The sequence below is a fragment of the Hemicordylus capensis genome, chromosome 4 (genome assembly GCF_027244095.1).
Source record: "Hemicordylus capensis ecotype Gifberg chromosome 4, rHemCap1.1.pri, whole genome shotgun sequence".
NCBI classification, from domain to species: domain Eukaryota; kingdom Metazoa; phylum Chordata; class Lepidosauria; order Squamata; family Cordylidae; genus Hemicordylus; species Hemicordylus capensis.
In genome coordinates, this window is record NC_069660.1 from 129,682,522 (window position 1) to 129,708,517 (window position 25,996).

At 44.5% G+C, this 25,996-nt stretch overlaps 1 protein-coding gene across 2 annotated transcripts in view; it reads left to right on the top strand.

Annotated features, from left to right (window-relative positions):
• Positions 1 to 25,996, top strand: part of ABCA4 (ATP binding cassette subfamily A member 4) — a 185,013-nt gene that overhangs the window by 39,330 nt on the left and 119,687 nt on the right. For both annotated transcript variants that reach the window (XM_053248322.1, XM_053248323.1), the window contains exons 7-12: positions 1,000 to 1,197; positions 10,696 to 10,785; positions 13,799 to 14,039; positions 16,054 to 16,193; positions 19,078 to 19,194; positions 20,733 to 20,930. In XM_053248322.1, coding sequence (XP_053104297.1) covers positions 1,000 to 1,197; positions 10,696 to 10,785; positions 13,799 to 14,039; positions 16,054 to 16,193; positions 19,078 to 19,194; positions 20,733 to 20,930 — 984 coding nt within the window. The remainder of the gene's footprint in view (positions 1 to 999; positions 1,198 to 10,695; positions 10,786 to 13,798; positions 14,040 to 16,053; positions 16,194 to 19,077; positions 19,195 to 20,732; positions 20,931 to 25,996) is intronic.

Sequence of the window (25,996 nt, forward strand, 5' to 3'; positions counted from 1 at the left end):
GCTCACACTTCTAGTCTCCCTTCCATATGCAACCAGGGCTGATCCTGCTTAGCTTAAGGGGACAAGTCATGCTTGCTACCACAAGACCAGCTCTCTTCCCTGTCAAGGGAAGACCAGCTCTCTTTCCTCTCATCCCAGGAGCTAGGGATGTGCACGGAACCATGGCAGGGAGGCTCGAAGGCGGCGGGGTTCTCCCTTTAAGAGCGGGGGAGGTGCACTTACCCCTCCTGTCACTTTCCCCCTGCCGGCGTCCATGTTCTCAGTGCCCATCGGGGCGGCAGCGTACCTCCCTGCCGCCCGGTTGCCCTCATCTTCCGGATATGACCGGAAGTTGGCACGAGTGTGTGTGCATGCATACGCCTGTGCCGGCACACGCATGCCAGCAACTTCCAGTCATAGCCAGAAGACGAGGGCAACGGGGTGGCAGGGAGGTACGCTGCTGCTCCGAGGGGCATTGAGAAACATGGAAACCAGCGGGGAAAACGTGGCATGAGAGGTAAGTGCACCTTCCCCCGCTCTTAAAGGGAGACCCCTGCCACCTTTGGGCCCCCCGCCACAGTTCTGTGCACATCCCTACAAGGAGCTGAACAAGGTCCTGTTAATAAAACCAATCCACTGACCAAACCTGTCTGGACTGAATTCAGTGGAACAGATTCCATAGGCAATGCAATCAGAGGGTAGCTTTTCCCTATGTGAGATGGGAGTTACAGAAAGCTGTGGAGAGGCTCTGCAGAGGCAAGTGGCTGGCCCATGTTAAAAGCAGGATACTAGACTAGATGAACCTTTTGCACTGAACCAGAGGACTCTTCTAATTACATTGGCTTCTGGTGCCATTTCCTTTCTTGGTTCGTGAAAGAAATAGTGATGTCTCAAAAAGGCAAACAGCATTGCTGGTTATGGTTATGTGTTTCCAGGTTGCTTCTGAGAAAATGGGAAATCATCCTCCATGATGAAAAGGTGCAATTTCTGGTTTGTTTGGTTTTTTCTTTTAAACTACAGTTTGCCTTTGGGGTCCCGGACTTGACTCTGAAAGATATTGCTTGCAGCAAGGACCTGCTCAATCGCTTTATCATCTTCATCAGTCCAAACGGCTTTCAAGCTGTGTATAGTGCAATGTGCGCCCTTTCTCAGGAGGACTTGCAGAGAGTTGAGGACTCTTTGTATGCAAATGCAGACTTCTTTAAACTTTTCCAGTTGGTGAGTACCAGCCAAAGCCTTGTCTGGCTTATATACATTGTGGTGGGTGTTTTAAAATACTGTGTTGCTTGATAGTGCTAATGCTATATTTGTCCTAGATGAAGTACATATCTTGGTGTGGATGGGCGATTACTATATTGTTGCTTGCAAAGAATAAGAAATATCCACAATGTTATGTATGTGATCCAGAGCTACAGACACAACAGGGGCCATGTAGAGACTTGCCCCTTAGGGATACATAGGGTTGTTGCAGGGTTCAGATATCTATCACTTTGAAAATTCAGATATCCATCACCAAAAAAGTGGCAATAGAGTGCTTTTCACCAAAAATGTCCCCTAAAATCTCCACTTTGCATTAAATTTGCCTATTCTTGGTATTATATGCATATTTTGGTAAAAATGGGATAATTTGAGAAAAAATACAGCTCACCACTGTGAAGCTGATGAGCAGGGTGCTTTCCAGATGGCATGTCAAACTGTTGTGGCTACGTATTGGCAAAGTGTGTTTTCCTACAAAATGGATTTTGACATCGTTGTGGATTGCAGCAGGGTGCCCTTTGCATATCAAAAGCCTTCCTTCAGATTTTATCTTTACATTGCAGAAAAATAGCTGTTTTTTCCCATTTTAGGAGGACTGATCCGCTGTTTCTGCAGTATGATGTGGGGTGGGGTGGATGGTTCATTTATCAATCTGACAATATTGCAATTTCCTTTTGGATTCTGAGACAATTTTTTTAATTATTATTTTTTTCTGCCCCCCCCCCCCCGTGGCCAAGGGTTCTTGCTCAACAGTGCAGCTGTGCGATCTCATTTTTTATTTCTTTATCCTTATTATATTTCCTTTTTGCTCTCATGATCTTAAACTGCACCATATTAGGGTCTCTCTGCACCCTACTAGGGTCAATGCCAACCCCCCTTTTCATGGAAATCCATGGAATTTCAAAGTCAGTCAGCAAGGAATTGTAAATTTTGCACATGTTAGAAAAGATGGAATGCTGCTCCCCCTGCTGGTGGCTTTGCACAAAGCCACTGAGAAATGAAAATTTTAAAAAACTTTCCTCGTCACGTCATCGGCTAGTAATGTGAATGTGAATAATGTGAATGCCCCTCTGCCCTCTCTGCGACCCCACTGGCCAAAAATGGGGTAGGAGAAGAGAGTGGAGAATACATTTTAAGAGGAATATGAACAGTCCCTGTTTGAAAAACACATTGTAATGGGTGGCAATACAAATGGCCACAGCTTTACCAAGAACCATTGAAACCAACCTTTATCCACGGTTTGACTACTATCCTGCAAGATGTTGCAGCTTACACCACTTTTTACTGGTGTAAAGCTCACAATCCAGAAAGCACCCAGGTGAGCATGGTGTTGCTGACCACACAAATGGTGCCAATGCATCCGCGGATGCCATGTGTGTGCCAGCGCCATGCACAGGTTCTTGGGACAAGTGCCATTGCAGCCAGAAGCTGCGTGCGGAGGCAGAGGGTAGGTAAGGACCTGCTCTCCTCTTTTTAAAGGATCCCGCTCACTGCTTGCTGCTCCCCTTCCCGCAGTGCTGAACCAGTTCCTATGCTGTATTTAGTCCAGAAGCTACAGTTGGTACAGAATGCGGCAGCCAGGTTAGTCTCTGGGTCATCTCAGAGAGACCATATTACTCCTATACTAAAAGAGCTATACTGGCTCCCAATAAGTTTCTCAGCAAAATACAACAGATGCTGGGTATAACCTTTAAAGCCCTAAACAGCTTAGGCCCTGGGTATTTAAGAGAACGTCTTCTTCGCCATGAGCCCCACAGCCCGTTGAGATCATCTAGAGAAGTTCATATGCAGTTGCCACCAGCTTGTCTGGTGATTACACAGGGATGGGCCTTCTCTGTTATCACCCCAAGATTCTGGAATGTGCTCCCAGGCTTTTTAACTGGACTGTGGTTTTAAATTGTTTTAAGGTTTTCATTTTGTGGTGTTGTAAGCCACCCAGAGATGGAGGTTTGGCGCGGTCTACAAATTTGAAGGATAAATGAAAAAATTTCACAAGAATCCATAATGCTCCTTAGATGCTGCTCCCTTCTATCACATACGTCCTGGTATGCTGTGTTATTTGAGAAAGTTGTCTCATTCCACACTGGAGATTTTGCCATAGTTTCCCCCTCTCTAGTATTTCTCAAATGCTTTGCTTTTATGAGTTATCAAGGTGCTGCTTATCAAGGTGCTCCCTTACCCTTAGGGGTAAGGGAGAATGAGCGAGCATGTACTGTGCTTTAAAGTTTTATTAAAATAACAGCCTAATCAGTAAATTAGAGAAGCACTTTAAACACATTCCAGCCTTATGGGGACTGAAAGTCTATCTAAGCAAAAGTGCCTTCACATGCATTCTGAAAACAAGATGATTTTCTTGTGAGACTAGAGGACTAGATATTGGCTTGCTGGAATCGTCACTGTAAGGCCTCACATTACTCTTTCCATAATCTTTGTATGTTATGGCCAAGTTAGACATGACCGGTCCATCATTCATGTGTCTGCCTGATTCACAAAGTGGGGTGTCTTATTGTACCAGTAAAAGGAGCACATGGGAGAGGGGTTCTTCCTGCTCCGCCCCCGCCCCATTCCTTGTGGCCATATATTACAGTTGCTTGCTGCAGACACCCTTTCTTGCTCTAGTACCAGGAAAGTGGCTAAGCAAGGGATATGCAGGATGAGATGAGGATGGGAAGGGACAGGGCTTACTGCTCCACTCCCATGCGCTCCTTTTAATTGTTACAGTGAGTCATCAACCCCTTGATGTATATGTAGCCATGATGGACAAGTGGGGACAGATATGTGTCCACAGCCACCATATTGAGTTTGACCCTGAGGTACATGTGTCAAAATTAGTGAGGAAGCCGCCCCGCCCTTTTCTTTGGCAGATAGAGCAAAAAGTTGAGAAGGGTAGGAAAAGAAAAACCAACTTGGAATCAGAAAAAGGTGGAGGTATAGAGGGAAATTCATACTAGAACTTTTCCGGCGGGGGTGGGGGGAGGTCTGATTTTTTTATTGCCAGGGGGAATTTAAGAGGTGAGTCTTGAGTTTAAAAGAAATGGCTGGGGTGCGTAAGTTATGAAATCCAAAGAGAAATATAGTGGAGTTTTGTCTGACAAGGAAAGGCACAGAGCTGAAGGAGGAGAGAGTGAATTTATAATTGTTCAAGTCAGCACATTCCTTAGATTTCCTCCAGAAGTGTTTACCAGGGCGGGGAAACAGTGGGCAGTGGAAATCAGGCGAGGCTGTAGTTTGCAGAATCAGGCAGACAGAGCGCCCACAGCAGAGGCCCAAGGCACTTGAGCTGGCTTTTATGTTGATGTTTATTTAATATGTATTTATTCATTCATTCTGTTTCTATACCGCCCTTCCAAAAATGGCTCTGTGTATTATTACACATAGAAATAATAAATAAATAAGATGGATCTCTGTCCCCAAAGGGCTCACAGTCTAAAAAGAAACGTAAGACAGACACCAGCCGCAGTCACTTACTGTATATCATGTTATAAAGCTTTTCAGGTGAGGAAAAGGTTGCTCTCTGGAATAAGGCAGTCTCACCAGCTTATAGAAGGTTCAGGGAAAGCATCAACAACAACTTGGGGCTGTTTGGGTTGTGGGGATTTCTGTACTGTACATGACCAGTTATAAATACCAGCATGTGCTTTCCATAAAACTGTCAGTTTGTCAGGTTTATGACAGCTTGTGAATGATCTGTGTACTCAAAGATTTCTCTGCTTTCTCATCAGTCTGCTGCCTGAAAGGAATGATGCCTTTAGCAGAGTAATTTAGTTTCAGCAGAAGCCTTTTAACCCACAATCTGATTGAGGGCTGCTTCATTTTACAACTCTGCCCTAGGATATGAAATCTGAACTTAAACAGGATGTCTGCTGAGGAGGCAGGGAGACAAAAAGAAAGTCTCTGGAATAAGAGTATATTCCAACCCACATGCTGATGAAATGGTAGAAACCTATTTTTTTTTTGCAGGCCTGGCAGAGTTGACCTAAAACATAACTCTGGCATTGATTTCCCAGCCTTGTTGCTGAGGTCGTGGAGGAGGGGATGTCATTAGAGCTATTGTGAAAAGGTTGCCAGCAGAGACTGGTAGGCTCCAGAACAAGCTACATCCATGTCCTCAACTAGGAGTTTTCCAGATTACACTCTGCAACAAACTCACACCATATCCGCTAAGTGCCCCTCCATATTGCCTGTGTTTCCACATCAGTGTCACTGTGTTGTCGGCAGGGTGCATTCACGTTTCCCATGCCTTGATTCGAATTTTAATGATGCATTTTTGTCCTACAACATTGTAAATGTGCTGCAGGAAAGTAGCTGTATTTTTCCATTGTAGGGAGTCTTTCCCCTCATTTTATGCATTGTGGCGTTTTGCAGTGTGGACAGTTCTTTGCCCCACTCTTGCTTGCTTCCTCCATTCCCTCGCCACAGGGAGGGAGAAATCTCAGCTTTCCCCTCCTTTCCTCCCCACAGATCCCAAACCACATACCTCCCCTCTCCTCTGCTTGCTTCCAACATAACTGGAGCTTGTCAACACAGAAGGGGAGGGAGAGGGAGGAGATCGGAGGGGTTTTTATTATTATTATTATTATTATTATTATTATTATTATTATTATTATTTTAACTGGGAGTTCTTTTGTGCATTCCCCTTTTAATTTGCTACTTAGGCCAGAGACTCATAGTGCAGCTGAACAGATATCTGAATCCAACCCTTTCTCATGCACTTTTTACTGAAGAGGAAGCGCTTGACTTCCCTCCTCCCTTCCGCCTCTTCCCTCCTATTTATTTATTTATTTATTTATTTCTCTGGGGGCACACCACCACCATCCTCCCTCTTCAGGAGAAGGCCTGGCATGAGGGAAGCAGCGAGGGCAATGGCAAAGAGGAGAAAGGCACCCCACCAGCCCCACAAGGTTCCCCGGCCCTAGCGAGGCTCTGCCTGGGGCAGGCCTGTCCTTGGGGGGGGAGACCGGTGTGATCGCCCCGGACCCCACATGCAGAAGGGGCCCGTGGTGGAGCTGGCATGAGCAGTCTGTCTTACTGCTCGCTTGGCTCCAGTCTCCCGCCTGCCGTGCCATCCAGGGGAGCAGCAAGCGGTGGCCGAGGCAGTGAGCAGCCTGCTCCACTCGCCCGCCTCGCCTCCCGGTGGCACGGCAGCTGCCATGGCTGCCACCATGTGTGGGTGGGGAGTGGCGGTGGCCAGCGAGCCGTGAAAGGCCTGCTCTGTGCAGTGAGGCTGCCCACATTGGATCTGGGGGCGGGGGGAGTGGCAGTGGTGACCAATGAACGGCAAACAGCCTGCTTCGCTCGGCAAGGCTGCCCACCTGCACGCCTGCCTCGGTTCTGGGGAGCAGCGGCAGCAGCCAGCAAGCGGTGAGCAGCCTCCTCCCCTCGGTGAGGCTGCCTGCATGCTTGCCTCAGCTCCCGGCGGGGGAGCTGAGGGGCCACTGCCTGCCGCTGCCAAGGAAGTGAGCACCCACCCACACTGGCGGATTAAAGGAGAGGCAGTAGAGGCGGCTGCCTCCTGTGGCGAAATTTCCCTACCGGCAAATTTGGGAGTTGAGTTAAATGGGGCGGGAGGATTAACCTTTAAAACTCCTCCACGTGCACCTGTCTGCTCACCTCTCAAATTCTGACAGTGCAGCGGTGGGTGTGTGCTGGATGGCAACGGGCACATTGGTGGCGGAGAGAGAAGGCAGGCAGCAATACCTCCTCACACAAGCCTGCCTGCCTCCCAAATTGGCCCGATTTGGGGCCTTTCTGAGCACAGAAAGTCCTGAAATTGGTTTATCGCTGGCATTTGGGAGGTAGGTGGGCTTGTGTGAGGAGGTATTGCCTCCCTCTCTGCCGCCCGTTTGGCCTGTGTTAGGGGGCATCTCTGCCTGCCTGCTCTCTCCATTGCCAGTGCACCCATTGCCAGCCTGCACGCACCGGCTGCCGCACTGTCATAATTGGGGAGGCGGGTGGGTGCACAAGGAGCTCTGGCAGACACGCTTTTGCGTGGCAGCAGTTTTAAAGGTTTTTAAAAATATAGATTTGATTCAAACACACACACACACCCCACACACACACACATTGTTGCAAAGGGAAGGGGAACCCTTGCTGCTGTGGTGGCAAATCTTTGGCTGCCTCCCCAAAGCAAAGAGCTTAATCTGCTCCTGCCCACCCAGGTGCGCTAGTTCCTCTCTTCCCCCCCTTCCAGGCTCACTGCAGGATTTCCTTTTGCTCCCCCATTAAAAAAATTTTTTTTTAAATTAATCACGTCTCACACACACACTCCACGACTCCATTGGCCCAAATGGAGCAGCAGGAGGGTCAGATAAATGCTTTTGAAGGTGAATATGGATGCTCCTGCCTGGAAAATATGTTTCAGGGGATGGACAATATGAATGGCCACCAGCTTACAGCGCAGTATTAAACCACTCTCGTTTTGAAACCGTTATACTATTCTGTCACAGTTTGCAACACATTAACCTTTGCAAATCTCTAGTCTGGAAAATGCCCTAGAAGGGCTGCTTTTCTCTCATTCACTTAGCTCCAAGGCACGCTTTCAAGATTCCTTCTTGCTACATCCCCCAGCACCCAAGAAGCCCCATTGTTCCAGCCATGTGCTCCAAGGTGATGCCACTTTTTTCATTTCTCTCCCCCAAAGAGTGGGAGGTGGAAAAGCACATGAGCCTTGGGCTTGACTGCACCTGTTTTCCAGTCCTGAGACCCCTGCCTTAAATTTTTTGCAGAGAAATTACTTATCCTCTATAAGTAATTGTACAGGAAGCCAACTTTAAAGGAGAAACAAGAGTTTGCTATTTATTACTAATTTCTCTTCTCTTAATTGTTTTAATTTGTACTGCTTTTATTGTAAATCGCCCAGAGACATAAGTTTTGGGTGGTATATACATTTCTTAAATAGAATAAATATAATAATAGGCTAAGAAATACAATAAACAAACATTATCTAAGAAATACAATAAACAAACAGTCTCTTATACAGTGTGAGAGAGAACCTCTCAGGTTGAAATTCAGGTCAGCAAGTGAGGAGGAGACAAACAAACACAGTGACTCCACCCCCAAGCCAGTACACAGACACATTCAAGACACAAGCATGCCCCACACAAAGAACTGAGACAATGTCCATGGCAAAATCCCAACAAGCATTTTGGTCATACCACCACTAGACAATCCTGACTACCTGCTTTCATTCTCTCTCATTTGTATATCCCACCTTTCCACCAAGGAGCTCAGGGCAGTATCCTGTCTATCTTCATATCAATCCCGTGAGGGAAGTTAGGTGAAGAAATAGTGAACCCTGCCCCAAGGCCAGCTAGTGAGCTTCCTGGCTGAGCGTGGATTAGAATCCAGGTCTGAAGTCGAGCAGTTAGGGCAGTACTCTGCAAGGAATAGCACTTTTGCTGCTGCAACCGGTAGATGAGACTTTCTCTTTCCTAACATTTCATTTGTGTGTACTTTTACTATGCTTTTGAAAAGCAAAAGGCAATGGGGAAATAAGAGAAAAGGAAGATCAGGAAAGAGACCAAGGTCCCCAGTGAAAAATGTGAGCAGATGAGCAGATGAGTGAGAAAAGTCTTGCAAGTCTGGAGCCATAGGTGAGGAACAGATGCTATGATAGGGACTTGCAGCTTATGATCTTCCGGGTGTCCATGGTAGAGATGAGCATGAGAGACACCGTGCATTTTTGCTGCAAAGAAAGCATTCCTTAGTTGAGATTCTTCCTTCTTCACTGCAGCACTGAGTCTCACTTTCCCCATGATATTGTCATGCTTTCAGTTCCCTGGTTCCACTTGTGACAGCCAATGAAACAGAGTGAGCATTCAGTGGGGAGTAGCCTTGTAATGCAATGTTTATTTCTTTAGACTACCTTTACTGTCATTTGGTGAGGATTAATGCTTCATAGTCATATATAATTTAACCAGATTAGATATAATATATGTGGGCCATACGCCATTGCCTGCCCAAAGGATTCACAAGACTCAAGGACTACTGAATGGTGGAGAACTTAAAGTACGGTTGAATATTTTAGCTAATCCAAGTCACTGGTGAGGAGGAGTGGGAGTTTGTGGCAGAGCAAGGAGCAAACATGGAGCAATATAAATTAGCTGGATTCTTCAAATTCCTTCTTTATCCTGTAAAGTCCCTCACCTCACAATTTCCTGGACTCTCTCATAAGGTAACAGACCATGGATACTTGAGGCCTCTCTTGTAATAATTTGTGGTATGTGTGATGTCGGAGAATGATGCATTCTGAAATAATTTCAGCCAGCCAAGAAGTTTTTCACATGGGGCTTTTGAAGCCTTTTAACTAGCATCTCCTCTGGAATGGATGGGGTGCGTTCACATATCGGCTAGATTTACCCCAAAGTCCTTGCAAGTTATCGGGGAGCAGTTCACACACAATTCGGGTTTTTCACTGTGCATTAGAGTGTAACCCGATCTATATCCAGGGTAAAAAAAACCCCACTATTTGTGTCAGTTTTTTGGGACAACTTCGAGTTCGCAGTAAAACCTCCCCATAAAGTCGCAGTAAAACCTGCTGTGCATAAAAGCCCCAGGAGGACTATACATGGAGGATAGATATAATTGTGAAAAGACAGTGGATCATCTTCATTTTGGGGTGAGTCTGGAGTTTTGGGTTAGTCTGGAGTGTGGGAACAAGCAGAGTTCAAACCTTCCATTGCATCTTATGCATTAAAATTCACCCACCAGAAAAGACTGTGTTTTGTTCAGAGTTCACAGAATCCTGACCAGTATGAGAAGTGTCTCCAAGTCACTTACTTTTTCCCATCTGCAAATTGCTGCTCCTGGCTCCATTATGTAAAAAGTGTAATGCATTGTTGGATGGTGAGCATGAATTGGAGCCTGTTTTCAGTCCACCCCACATCTTTTTTTACCTGAGCTACTGCTGGACAGTTTGGAGAAATAATAAGGGTGTTGTCATGTTTCTGGACCGCTTCAAATGTTTCCAAGTTCCAAGGGGAGCTCCAGAGGGGGGCAGGGGGACATATGTCCCGCCCCCCGAAAAGTGGCTTTCCACCCACATATCAGATTTCTGATATGTGGGACACAGCTCTCTCTCCCATACACTTTGCCCCTTCTGAGCACCCCCCACCACCAATTTATTTTGTTGTGCCACTAATGCTACACTGACAGCATTATAGTAATCTCTCTAGTGACCTGCTTATAAATGGACACATGATGATTGTGTGGCACATACTTGCTGGGAAGTAATGACTGGCCCTATAGGATTATGGTGATGTTTGAAATGGGCCTTCTCCCAATTCCTAACTCCTCAGCTATAGGATTCTTGCTAGATCTAGATACCCTGCATGGGGTATCTTATTCTAAAAGGGGGGGACACATGCAGGGTCAAATTATGCATTTACAATAACATGTTGCTTAAAGGGCGTTATAGATACTGGCCATGCCTCATTAGCCTTCACTTCTCTTTATTAACAGCTTCCCACTGTCTTAGACAGTAATGCTCAAGGTGCTGATCTGAGATTATGGGGGCGTATACTTTCTAATGCGTCTCATGCAGTGCGGGAGGTAAGTCTCTGGGAATGGGCAGGGAACACAATGTATGTGATGTGTGTATATATAGATATGTAGGATAAGCTGTATGCATGAAGCATCATTCCAAAATTCATTATTCCACTTTCGGGGGGGAAACCCAAAGCACAGTGCTAGCCAGAAATAGTCACATGAATGGGAGGGAGCCAAGATTGAACTAAAGCACCTTCCATAGGCAGACTGCAATATGTGAGCACATATATTTTCCAAAGCAGGCAATAAAAACGACGAGAGAAAAGTGAAATGTAGAAGGCAGTCAGCCAGTCCACAGTACAGCCAATGTATCTGCAGCTAATTGCCATCCTTCTGACCTAGGGGCCTGGATGTAACTGGTTATTTTATGTTAACATTCTTCACCATATTTCAAGTCCCCCAACATCTCAAAGCAGCTCATACAATTGAGAAAACCACGATGCCTGCTAAATAAAACAGCATTTAAAACTGATATCCCAGTGGGTGGGATATCCAGACCTTTGGTGCAGTGGCACTGTCCACGCACGCCATTGCTGGGAGCTGCTTCTGCTTACAGAAGGTGCACTGCTGCTCTAAAGGTCTGGATGCCACCCGACATGTAATGTTTCAAAATAAGCACAGACCAGAAACCAAGTACTCTGTCCAAATGCCAGATTTAGATGAAAACATGTTTTTCAGCTGGAATGGGAAAAATGGATTTGAGCACAGTGGCCACTCTGAGGAAGAAAATTAAGTGCAAGTAGCTTGGGCCCATTTAATAATTTCACACAGCAGATATACTTCATGATTGTGTGGTCTATGGCTTATTAAGCAGTTGCTCGATCATAATTTCAGCTCATTAACTTCTGTATTTTTGCATCTCTGTTCTGTGATTGTGCTGCCACCACTTTCGGCTGGCCGTGTGTAGCTACTGCAAGTTGCTATTATTCAGATAAGGCTGAATGTACACATGCAGCCGAATTAGGTAAGTTGAGGTGGTAGTGGGGAGTGAAAAGTTGCAGACTGCAAATAAGGGAATCACTTTTTAAGTGATTCTTTATGTGGGGGAAAACACTCTCCAAATAGAAAATTAGCATAGCAGGAAGAGAGCTGGCCTGTCCCCTGAAGTACTAGCTTTCCATTCACAGGGCATTATTTTTACGTGGGGAAACATATAAAATGATATATCCCCACTTGCATTCTGAAGTGGGGCATTCCACTCTCCACTCACGGAAGTGGTCCATTCCACTCTTGCAACCTTAGTCTGTCACACATATAGATTCATCTTCATGTTGGATATTGTTAACATCAGTAATCCAAAAACCTCTAGTTTAAGATGAAAGTTAAGATGTTTTACATTTTCACTCATGCTCTAAAAAGAAGGGAAATTGCAAGTCAAGATACCCATCTTAACTTCCACACCATATAAGCTGTAAAGACTTTGTATGGTGATGGCTTTATAAATAAGGCTCCATGCACCCACATTTTGCCTTGATCATAAATGCATCAGACAGAAATACATCAGGGGCATCTCTAGGAAGTGATATGGGAAACTGCACCTGTTAAATGTCTGCCTGGATGCATCCCTCCCCAGCCCAATGTCCAACTGAAAGACTAAGGCAAAGTGTGGGTGCATGGGGCCTCATTTCTGAAGCCATCATCATGATACCAGACTGTACAAAGTCTTTACACTGTGGGGAAGAGTGTCAAACTTCCTGGTGTAGAATGTCCTACAACAAAAACTTTGTAAAACCTTCAACTAAGATAAAGTCACACACACACCCCACCTGAAAAAGCACAATTAAATAAAATTAATGGATTCAGTAATAGTGACAGTGTGATCCCACCTCATGATTATTCAGCAGTGAATAATAGAAACACAACAAGAAGCAGGTAATTTGTGTTCACTTTAAATCTGTACTTCATTTTTTCTTTTTCTTAGAAACACAAACACACACACCAATGATAATGAAAAATAACAAATGCTTTAACAACCAAAACCACAGATTATCTTCCCAGAAATGTGCCATAGACCTTCTGCTTGATTTGATTTAATTTCCTTCAGGATGGTGTTATCAGCGTAAATAGTGTAAACTTTGTACACAAGTGATGTAGCCATTCTCTCTCTCTCTCTCTCTCTCTCTCTCTCACACACACACACACACACTCTGCTGCCATCCCCCCCCAACATACACTGCAACCTAGAGGAGCCCAGAGGAGCCCTTCACAGCCTAGCTAAATTGAGTGCATCTCCTTCCCCCCACCTACTGCTTACACCCATTGCACAAAGCAGTGTGCTACCTACCCCCACCCCACCCCACACACTGCAGCCTAGTGAAGCCCAGAGGAGCCTTTCGCAGCCTAGCTAAATGGAACGTGTCTCCTCCTCCCTGCCTCCCGCTTACACCCGGCAGCACAGAGCAGAGTGCCGGTTTTGACTGGAAGTTGGGATGAAGTGTACATGGTTTTGAAGAACATAAAAATGTTGAAGAGTATTAGGCCTGGCACAGAGCTCCTCTGCAGCACCCCACTCAAAACCTCTTTCCAGTTTGATGAGAAGTCGCTGATGAGCATTCTTTGAGTATGGTTTTCTAACCAGTTCTGAAACCACCTGGTGCTATTATTAACTAATCCACATTTGACCAGCTTACAAATCAAAATATCATGGAGAGCTTTGTCAAATGCTGTGCTGTAATCAAGATAAATTACGGCCCCAAATTTCCACAATCTACCAAGCTTGCAAACTCATCCAAAAAACAACACATAAGATCAGTCTGAAAATTATTCCAAACACTGTAACATAAGCTCAGCACGTTTTTGTGTTTAACAAGAGTACAGGCTGAAGCTAATGCCTTATATGAAAATTCTAAGAGTACAGGAGCATAGGAGCAGTGTGTAGTTCAGTATCAGAGGCCTAGAAGAAGGCAGGTTTCCTTGTTGGTGGCAATATCAAGGGGCTCTATAGTCCACATAAGTGTGTTTGCCTCTTTTCTGTCCTTAATACAGCCATTCATAAAGATCCTTTGTTTTACTACAGCTGGCACACAGGCCAAGTGTTCAAGACCTTTTATCAATTTTGCAACCATTTCTGCAAGATGGAGATCCACCATCCTTATGGCAGCTGATGAGTTCTTTGTCTGATCTTTTCTGTGGTTACCCAGAGGGAGGGGGTTCCAGAATAATTTCTCTCAATTGGTACGAAGATAATAATTACAAGGCTTTCCTTGGAGTTGACTCTACAAAGAAGCAACCAGTTTATTTTTATGACAACGGAACCAGTAAGTATCCCATTGTAACACTATGTGTTATGTTTACATAAAGACTAATACTGCTACAATTTGCACAATTAGTCATTTTGGGGTTTTGGCCTGAACAATTATGTGTGTTGTCTGCATAAAGGCTGAAATCATTGGGACAGAAACCTAGTAAATGTATTTGTTCACTACCAATGCAAGTCTGCTAAGGCTGAATTCAAGACTGGCCCATCAATTTGTCTGCTGTATCTTGACTCTGATGTTGATGAGCACCAGATGTTTCAAACAGCTTGGAGCAGTACTGGATACTCTGCCCATTAGGAGAATAACTCTGTAAAGTTTGTTATTGGTCAAGTTCCTTAAATGAAGCCAAAAGATTTTTTAAACAGCCATCTCCATGCGGTATCATGTGCTTCTGATGGAGCTGGGGAGCTCCTTTAGAGGAAGTTCATACCACCCTGGCAGCTGGGACACTGTATGGGGCATAGTGGGAGGTGTACATGGGGAACAATGGTAGGAGTAGTTCCTCTGTGTGCTCCCCATCAGGGAAAAGAGCTTTGAGAACTACCATTCTCTGCTGCTGGAGTCCAAGGGCGTCTCACGTGTGGGTTATGCGATCCCATGTGACTCCAAAGGCAGGACTAAGCCAATTAGGAAAACTTTTAAGGCTGGGAGGAGCAATCCCTCCTCAGTTCTTTTAGGTCAAGAGGCAACAGGTATCTCAAGGAAAACAAATGTCTGGTAGAAACTAGGAACAAAGAATAAGTTTAAAAACAAGCCAACCAACAACAGTATTGATCCTCCAGCTAAGAGGAAAGAAAGAAAAACTATGGACTCCAGACAAAATAGTAAATTATGCAGAGAGTCAAACAGGGAAGAGTATGTCTATAACCCCCAAGTCCCTGGACAGTAGGCGCAGGTAGAAGGGTGGGTCGAGACGCCCTTGGACTCCACAGCTAGAAGGAGCCTTCACAGTGAGTAACCAATGCTCCATTCTCTGCTGCTGGAGTCCAAGGGCGTCTCATATGTGGAGACATACCACAGCCCTAGGCCCAACAGGGAGGGTACCGTGCACCTACTCTGCAGGGAGAACCTGTTGGAGGACTCATCTACCAAAAGCTGCCTGCGCAGATGCAAAGGCGTCTAGCCTCTCCCACAGCGAGAAGGAACCTTCATGGGGAGTAACCAATGCTCCGCTCCCATTGGTCCCTGTGTGCCATCCCAGCTGCCTCTGGAGTGTTGTGGTGCTTGGCTTCCCATAAAGGAGCCCCCTTCTTCGGAAGTGCACAGTACTGCACAGAGTTGGCCACACTGTCAGAGCAACTGCTTCTGCACAGCACCGGCGCAACAGTGCCCTTTATTCAGTTTCCGAGGAGCTGAAGCACAGGCTTAGCCCTCAGAATATATTTCACCCTTCCTTTGGCTCCCAAATATTGTTTCTGGTTCCACCACTGGAGAGTTGTAGATGTAAAAACATACTGTATTGGAGTGAAAGATGCTTCCTTGTTTTTTGGCCTCTATACTGTATTTACTTGAATCCAAGACTAGTTTCCCCCCAGGTTCTTTGATATTGGAAATGCAGCGGGGCACATTAACTTCTTAAATTCAGCCATACTTTCTAAGGGGCCCATCTTAAATTCAGGGTTGTCTGTCTTGTGTTCGGGTAAATAGTAAGTGATAGTCTATTGTAGAAGCCTGTCAACTGACTTGCCTCAGTCTGTGCAAACTGACATTTACAAAACCTAGTACGGTTTTGTAAGGTTTACAAAAACTAGCAAGCTGTAAAACATACTTAGCAAGCCCTGTTATTTCTCTCCTCTGGATGAAAATAAAACGCTGCTTTTCTAACTTGTACAACATTGCATAGATACAGGCTGAACCTTCTTGCTCAGCTTACTCAGAAGCTGGTAGAGCTGCAATTTTATATTAGTCATACAGAAAGGCCAGAATCTGCAGGATGTTACAAACTATGAAAGTGGGCCAGGCAGTGTTTATATAATACATGTCCTCCTTTCTCTTCTTTCCCCTCCCCCAATAGCACCCTTTTGTAACACATTGATCCAGATCATGGAATCAAACCCTTTAACCAAAATAGCCTGGAGTGCTGTGAAACCACTACTGATGGGGAAAATTCTCTTTGCTCCTGATTTGCCTGCCGTGCAGGACATACTAAAGAATGTAAGGCTTCTCTCTCTCTCTCTCTCTCTCTCTCTCTCTCTCTCTCCGCCCAAACACCTATAGGTTTTTGGGGTTTTTTTTAGTGTTGTGCTGTTGTGAGCTGCCCAGAGAACAATTTGTTATGGGGTGGCTAACAAAGTGTGTTTGTTTGTTATAAAGAATGATTACAGTACATAGGAAGCTGCCATATACTGAGTCAGACCATTGGTACCACCTAGCTCAGTATCATCTACACAGACTGGCAGCAGCTTCTCCAAGGTTGCAGGCAGGAGACTCTCTCAGCCCTGTCTGGAGATGCTATGGAAGGAACTTAGAACCTTCTGTATGCTCTTCCCAGAGCAGCCCCATTCCCTTTTTATACCACCCAGAACCCACGTTTTGGGCAGTATAAAAATGTGATACAGACATACATACATACATACGGGGAATATCTTACAGTGCTCACCTGTAGTTTCCCATCCTAATGAAAACCAGGTCAGACCCTGCTTAGCAAAGGGGACAATTGATGCTTGCTACTATGAGTATTAGCAAGTTCCAAGGAACTGCTCCCAAGAGATCTTTTCTTTTGCTCAGAATTCCTTGGCTATGGTTGTGTTGCCATGAAAAAGTAGGCACAGAATTTTAAGTTGCCTAGAGCCCTCAGGAGCAGCAAGGAAAAGTGTGTGTGTGTGTGTGTGTGTGTGTGTGTGTGTGTGTGTGTGTGTGTGTGTGTACTTAACATCTGATTAATTAACTGATAGCTAATTCAGAGCTTTTCTATTTCCCTTTTCAAAACCGGTCAAGAACAGAAATGTAGTTAAGAAACAAGAGCTGAAGCAAATACTTAGTGCTACTTTTCATTTTCTCCATCCTTTTGGCCCTCAAGATACTTCACAACTGAAATAATCATATTGGGGGGAAACTGTCATTTTTAAACTGCATTTTTTAAAATGCAGATTTATCAGGACAATTTAAACATGGCAGAAATTACAGAAATACACATTTCCAATGGAAGTGGCACTGGGCAAATGCCCATGTGCTGCTTTAAGGTGCTGCGCAAATGCACTCTTGCACAGCACCACTAGGCCTGGCTTTCATGTGTGCAGCAGCCTTGGTGCACTGAAAAAGCCAATGCTGCATTGCGCAGCATGTCAGCCAATGTTTCCAGTTTTAAGCACTTTTTTAAGTTCAATGCTTAACTTTGGCATTGAAATTAATTGACCCTAAACCTCCCAAGACTGTCTTACTTGCACCCATGTAGCACAGTCCTCCTTTGCACATGTACTCAGCACTACATTACAAACTTCAATGGGGCTTGTTCTTATATAAGTGTATACAAATTTGCAGCAGCCTTGCTTATTAATCTTATTATATCCACCATTGTGGACTTAGAGTTAGATTTGGACTGTGGAGCCCTGGGATCAAACTCCTGCTCTGTGTATCAGTGAGACACAGATCACTGGGTGACCCTGGACCTGGCACAATCAGCTTAACCTTCATTCACAGGGCTGTTATGAGAAGAAAATGGGATAATCCCCTGAGGTCTTAGGAGGAAGGGCAGGTTACTACTGCAATCAGTAGAAAAAACAGTACTATTCGTAATTCTGCATCCTTTTCTATCAAAGTGCTTTACCGTCCTCACTGATATTCCTCTTTGAGTACTGTATTTTGCTTGATGATCTTGATATGTGGATGACCTTTGGATTTAAATAGATCCTCCTAATGGCACAGCAGGGAAATAACTTGCCTAGAGAGCAAGAGGTTAGTGGTTCGAATCCCCATTGGTAAGTCTCCCAGAATATGGGAAACACCTATATTGGGCAGCAGCGATATAGGAAGATGCTGAAAGGCATCATCTCTTACTGCATGGGAGATGGCAATGGTAAACCCCTCCTGTATTCTACAAAGACAATCGCGGGCTCTGTGGTCACCAGGAGTCAACACTGACTCAACGGCACAACTTTACTTTGCTTGGGATTTAAGCCGAGGGCAGCTACATCTCAAATACCATAAAGTATTTACTGAACACATTGGCTTCCATTTGTTCACTCTCTTTTATATTCATGTAGACTGGGTATATCACTGAAACAGGTGATTCCACATCAGGACAGCTCTTGTACCCAGAGTGCAAGGTAGTTTATATGATCTTGTGCACTTAGAAGAACCATCCCCATACAACAGGGATCTCCTCTTAAATATTAACAAAGATGATTGTACTTCCGATTCAAGCACGGTCAGTTGCCAGCTTAAACTATGGCAAGTTTTTCAGATGTTCCAAACCCATTTATGTATTGAGGGAATGTCTCTCTTATCCAGTCACCTTAAGTGTTGCAGTGGGGAAATGCTTGACTAACAAGCAGAAGGTTGCTGGTTTGAATCCCCACTGGTACTATATCAGGCAACAGCGATATAGGAAGATGCTGAAAGGCATCTTCTCATACTCCGTGGGAGGAGGCAATGGTAAACCCCTCCTGTATTCTACTAAAGAAAACCACAGGGCTCTGTGGGCACCAGGAGTCGAAACTGACTTAACACCACACTTTACCTCTTATCCAGAACATGATGACTCTATAAAGCAGGGGATGGAGAAAGTAGACTAGGTTCTATTGGTAGATCTCTGGTTGATTTGCTGTAGTTTAAGAACAGCAAGCAAAACTACAATTCCAAATCTAAAGGAAATCCTGTCTTTCTTATCCTCCCAAACCTTGTGCTAGGAAGAAGCTAAGGAAAACTAGCTTTGTACACTGCATGCTGTACTAGCCTCAGCACATACTGCCTGGCAAATCCATTGGTAAAATGTCATTAACCTGTCTGTCAGATGTGGGGATCATTCCTATAGAAACAATCCAATTCAGGGTATCCTCCTTTTGCAGCATTTTTAATCAATCCCTCCTTAACGTCTCAGGCAAATTACACATTTGAGGAACTGGAGCGCCTCAGACTGTTGACTAAAGCCTGGACAGAAGTGGGACCTCAGGTGTGGAACTTCTTTCAAGACAGTGTGCAGATGAACATGATTCGGGTATGTACAGACCTCTTGGTTCTTATGAGCAGTAAAGCATGCTACTGCAATATGGGAAAGCAAGGGTTAAGTTTGGCCATAGTAAAGTATGGGTAAAAGTACCACCTTTGCATAAGAATCCGAGGATGTTGAAGAATCACCTTGCTGGATCAGATCAAAGATCCCTCTCATCCAGCACACTGTTTCTAACTGCAGCAAGCAAGCTCATGAGCAAGGCAGAGAAGCAGTGGGCACCTCTATTACCCCTTTATCCAGCTGGATACTCAGAGGCTATGCCTGCATTCCCCTGGAGTTATCAGCTCAGACGTGGGCGGGGGCATCACATTCTGAGATAATCATAACCAAAGCTGTACATGGAGGAGAAGTCCTCCATATACTCATGCTATTAGTAAGCCCTAATCGCTCAGTGAAACCACTGGCTATTCAGAGGCAGTTTATACCTGAGTACCAGAGGCTGGAGACACAAATAGAGGTCTGTAATAGAGGGGTTGGATGGAAGATGATGGTCTTATTCTTTGCCAGACTCCCCCACTGCCAGATTGAGCTATCTATATAGGGATAATACTTCATAGTAAATCAATAGGGATAATAATGTGGGAATGACTGGGCAAGTTCTACACAAGAAGTAAAGTTCCCACCCTTTTTGTTGGTAGAAACCAGTCAGGATTTGCATGCTAAATCCAAAGAGGTCCAGTTTAAACTCTAAGGAGTCCCCCCCACCCCCCATGTTAGCTTTGATTCTGATGGTGAATGTAGTACTCTTTGGTGTGTAAATACCTTTCTGTTCTAAAAGTTAGCCTGTGGCTAGTAGTAGTAGGAATTCACTGAGCAAGGTGTTTGTAGTTCCAGCACCCTCCTTGAAACTGCAAGCTCTCACCTCTGCCAGGAACTCCCTTGGGGATTTTAGGCAAGCCACTCCCTTTCAGTCTCAGCCCACACCCCTCCACCATCTATAATACGGGGATAATAATACTCGCCTTACAGGGTTGTTGTAAGGATTGCAGCAAGAGAATACATGTAAAATGCTGTGAACACTCAACATCTTAACCCAGATTAAGAGATTAACTCAGTAAGGATGGAAAAAGACATTATAAGGAAAACAGGAGTTCCAACCCTGTGTTTTCTTTGGAAGACAAGTGCAGGGGCAGTAGGACACTTTCAGGGAACACCGTGCAGGATGGAGGAAGAATTATCGGAGCTTCCCTTGCCTACCAGTTCTTCTCTCCTGCAAATGCCTCCCCTCAGCATTTCTTCCCAGCTACACTCAGAAATTCCTCCAGCTTGGGAGGAATTGACTTCATGGGTGCACATGTGTAGTGGAGAGTCAGTGGGTGTGGGAGGGATTAAGCACTATTCCCTCCTACCCCTAGATTCATATCACCTTGGCCACTGTTGGTTTAGGAACTCACATTTGCCAGGTAATGTGCCTTTCTTCCCGTCATCAAGATGCATTTCAGCTATTTCCCAGCTGGACTGACAACACTGAAAGCAGAGGCAGAAATGTAGCATGTGAAATCAGACTTCTTCTTTCTCCATAGGACACTCTGCAAAATCCTACAGTGAAAGATTTCTTAAATGAGCAGCTGGCTTCTGAAGGTTTAACCGCAGAAGACGTGATCAGTTTTCTCCACAATGGGCCACCGGAGAGACGAAGGGAAGGCATGGTCAACTTTGACTGGAGAAGCATCTTTAGTGTCATCGACCAGGCTCTGCGTATGATCCACCAGTACCTGGAGGTGAGAGTGTCACTTTCCCAGTATAGAGATAGATGCACTTCCCAGTACTGCTGTCTTCAGGGCCATGGTAATATTACATTATCATTATTACTATTACTATTATTATTATTATTATTATTATTATTATTTACATTTTATATCCCGCTCTTCCTCCAAGGAGCCCAGAGAGATGTACTACATACTTAAGTTTCTCCTCACAACAACCCTGTGAAGTAGGTTAGGCTGAGAGAGAAGTGACTGGCCCAGAGTCACCCAGCAAGTCTCATGGAGATTTGGACTCGGGTCTCCTCGGTCCTAGTCCAGCACTCTAACCACTACACCATACCCTCAGAGAGGAAATAAGGATCCCAGTGTGCCTCCATGGAATATGTTTTTAGACTATGTTTGAAAGCTTTCTTTCCTACAGTAAAAGTAAAGTGTGCTGTCAAGTTGATTTCAACTCCTGGTGCCCACAGGGACCTGTGGTTTTCATTGGTAGAATACAGGAAGGGTTTACCATTGCCTCATCCCACGCAGTATGGGATGATGCCTTTAAGCATCTTCTTATATTGCTGCTGCCCGATATAGTACAGCAGCAATTTTCAGCCAACTGAAACAGGGACTATGATTTGGATAATCTTCACAATTTAGGCAGTGCACTTGCTTTGTGGAGACACCACTTGGACAAGCCAGGGTGCTAATGTTAGAGCCTATTTGCATGTAGATGGAGCTATTACCTGGCCTTAGAGGAGGTTGCCTGTTTGGAAGGCTGCATAAACCACTATGAGCTTACTTTCTTCCAGGTGGGAGGTACACCTACAACAGTGATTCACAAAAACGTAGGACTCGGGGTCCACTGGAGAAGGGTAATTCTTACACCCTTCTCTTAAGGGCCATACTAGACAATATGCCTATTGTATGATGGGGCTTGCATGTTTGTTTTTTGGGAAACACTTTGCAGAAAGAATTGCCTTAATAGAAAATGAGTGTGTCAAGGAGAAGGCTAGGTTAGAAGAACGCTTTCCCCTAACATCTCTGTGCATAGGGAATGTTTGTTTGCCTGTTTGTATGGTGGCCCATTTAACCTTACAAGCCCCTTCTTGCAGTCTGAAGTGGTGCAGTCCAGGAAACGTTTACTAAATGTATTTATTATTTCTCCATTGGAGGAACAGGAACAGGTACCTATATATCTTTCCACAAGATCAAAAGCAGCTTCAAGAGGGAGGACTGAAGGAGAAAGAAAAGATGCCCCCTCAACCAACAAACTCTGCTCAGAACCATATGTGACTAATGCCATGTGTAGATTTGAGCATCCAGGAAAGAATTAGCCAGTTTAATTATAGGAAATGCATGCAAATCATGTCCTCCTTATGACCTTTAGGAAGTGTGTAACTTTTCATTGCTCAGTTCTTTATGAGATATAAATTGATGGTGGTAGACTCCCAAAACCTTTTACAGTTGGGGATTGATCTTGCCTGAGTTCAGGGGGCTTTGCTCATTAACTGAGCAAAAAGGATGGTACTCAGGTGAACTTTGCCGTGGGACAGAGAATAAGTGTTGCATAGAACAATGGGTTTATTATTTTCCTTGAGGGTTTAAGGAGTTGGAAGGCATTAATGATAGTCCCATATCTTTCTGACTGATGACTATGGGTGAGGCAAACTAGATGGCTAGTGGAGGAAAGAACGCAGTGCAAACTATTATTTGTAAATCTGGTAGACCTAGCTCTTGGAGTTCGTTCCAGTTTTATAAGATTTCTGTATTGCCAATTTTAATGGTGCAGGGATGTGTACAAAAAGTTATCTATTACTTTAAAACTTATGAAAGAAATTAAGAAAATATCATACAAACCTATATACGTATATGTGTGTGTGGTTTGGGCCTTACTACCTTCAAAATATAGTCAAATTCAGTCTAAAGCAGACTTCAAAAGACAGGCCACCCCACTGCTCTCGGTGGTAGTTCTTCAGAGACTACTACTGAAAATGCTTCAAATACTGATATTCTGTCAGACTGCACCTGATGCTCACTTGTGTGTGAACATTTTCCCTAAGGTGGTGTGTTTACCCAAAGCAAGTGCAGGAAGGAAGCTGGATCGGAAATTCACATGGGGGAAGGGGGTGCTTATCTCTTTCTCTGCAGGCTATTTTCTAATTAAAATTGCCCTTTCTGAGCAGCTTTTTCCCTGCAGGGCCAAAACCGTGTTGGAAGTGGAAATTTTAATAATTAAAAAGGCTTTTGGAGGGTGCGGGAGAGATAAGCATACCTTCTCTAAACCCTGTGTGAACTTCTGGCCCAGATTGCATCTTCCTGCTCTGGATTTAAAACAAAACAAAACTGAGTATTGTGTATAGTTTTATATTTGGCTTCAGCTGTAGAACTGTCCCATGTGCCTTGAAGCTAACTACCTTGCAGTTTACAAAAGTGCCCAAGAAGGCTGCAAAAATAATATTAGAATAAAAGATAAAAATAAAACCAAATTTAGAATAATAAAATCACAACAGCTGTGGACATCCTGAACCAGTGTTTGGAGGCTCTTCCGGTTGGATGGGGACAAACATGCTGGAATTTCATGAAGATAAGATAGCAGTGCTCTGGGTCAGAAAAACTGATTATCCGAGTGGTGAGGTAAATCCGGTCTTGGATGGAGTCACACTCCTCCAAAAGACAAAGTTGGCAGCTTGGAGAGTTCTGCTAGACCTGATGCTGTCCCTGGAGACACTGGTGGTGGTGGTGGTGGTGGTGGTGGCTGGGCCTGCCTTTTATCAGCTACAGTTGGTAAAACTGTGGACCTGCTTGGAGAGGTCAGACCTGACCTTGGTCACCCATGCATTGGCTACATCCAGACTGGATTACTGCAGTGCACTCTGTGTGGGGCTGCCCTAGAAGATGGAAGCTTCAGCTGGTCCACAATGCTGCCATAAGAATCTTCATAGTTGCTTCAAAAGTACTGAATTACACCATCCTGCAGAAGCTCACTGGTTGCCAGTTTGCTTCCAGGCTACATTCAGGGTGTTAGTTTTGCCCTTTAAAGCCCTATCTGTCTTGGGCCCAGGGTATCAGTCAGACTTAATTTACCTATATGAGTCTGCCATGGCCTTCTGTGCTGCATCACAGGCCCTGCTTACAGCCCAGCCACTGAAAGAGATTTGGTTGGAGGACTAGAGACAAGGCTCTTTCATTTGTGGCCCCTCAGCTTTGGAATGCCCTCCTGGAGGAGCTTCACCGTTTTAAAAAAGTTTTGGAAGACCGTCCTCTTTAGAGAGGCTTTTTAGTGCTTACTTCTGCTGTTCGTATTTGGTAGGTTTTTAAACTTGGTTTTAATTGGGTTCCAGTTGTTCATTTTTATTCACTTTATACTGCTCTGCTGCCTGTCTGCTTTTATTTCCATGTTGTCTTACTTCTGTGACCCACCCTGAGCAGCATTGCTCTGGTGGAGCAGGACATAAATATTTTAAATGAATAACGATAAATTTTAAATATTTTAAATTACACACACACACACACACACACACACTCAGATTGTTCATCTGGCTGACCAAATGCCTACTGGAATAGAAAGGACTTTAAATAATGCCAGAATATCATCAGACATTCTGATGTATTTCTTGAGCAAGGAGCTCCAAAGCAGAGGTGCTATCACAGAGAAAGCCTTTTCTCTTATTCAGCAAGAGAAATCTGCACCTCAGAAGGCATTAGGACATGCAAGAAGGCCATCCCGACTGATCGAAACAAATGGATCTAAGAAGTTTGTGTGAAAGAAGGTAGTCTCTTATGACATACCTTGGCTTGCGTAACCATGGCTAGACCTGTATTGCCCAGAAGTCGGATGTAGTTAGCACACCAGCCTCAGCTGGCAAAGCCACCACCATAACATCGAAGACCAAAGCTGGATCCAGGAGCCTGCACTTGTGCACAATAAAAATACAAGTAGCTTAACTATATCTCTTTATTACTGCATCCATCAAAAAAGTTATATGGCCTTGACATATCTCAAGGCATCTTTTGGAATATCAGGTTAGAGTAGGGACTTTATTGCTATGCAGAGTGGCTCCCCCCCCCCTTTTAAAACAAAACGGTGAAAGGTTTTTTAGATGACAAGGCTGTATGTACAAAGGAGGCTTTACATTTCAGAGATGTCTGCCTGTTAAATAACAACTTGTCTGTGAGCGCTTTGATGTAGAGTAATTGTTGGTTGTTGGCCTACAAGAGACCATCAAGAAGATAAGATCAAACAAGTTAGCTTTGTGGCATTCTGTGAATTGAGGTAATTAAATACATTTCTTCCTAGTCAATTTAGGAGCTGAATAGCATCTACTCACTTGCCATGCTGAGAACCTGGTAATGACTCCCTGTTTCTGGTGTGAGGAAACACAAGCAAGATACAAATATGTGATTATATTTTTCAAGTGCCCACCCATGTCATTTATTCAACTCCCAGTTGCTTTCTCTGTGATAATATCCAAGAGCTTGGTTAAATGCCATCACATCAATAGATGAAGGTTGAGTTATAGGAGCTTAATCTCTATTATAGAGAACTAATGTAGCGTAGTGGTTAAGAACATGTGCTTGGAGTTGGAAGTCCCCCTGTTTAGACTCAGTTCTGCCAAGATCTCACTGGGTGGCCTTGGACAAGCCTTTATCTCTCTGCCTTTGACCCCATCACACTTAGAATATGTAGAGGTTAGTATTAGCTAAAGCTGTTTTGCAGAGTTGTTGGGATTACTGAGATAAATATATGTGCTTTGAACACTTAGCTGAGAGAGAGAGAACTGGGAGATACTTAATTAAAAACTTGCTTCTGCCTTGAATACACTAAGCGGCCTTAGGCCACTCCTCCCCACCCAGCCCATCTGCAATATGGGGATAATAACACTGGCCTACTTGACAGGGTTGTTGTAAGGATAATGAACGTGAAACCCTATTAACACTGGCTGACATCCAGACTACTACTGTGCTAGTGAGTCAGTGGCTGTCATCCAGACTAACACAGAGCTCTTGCATGAGAGGGGCGGCGGCGATTTTCAACAATCTTCCTTGTCCTCTGTAGCCCACTTTGCTTCTTGAAAAGAGTTCCCTGAGGGTTG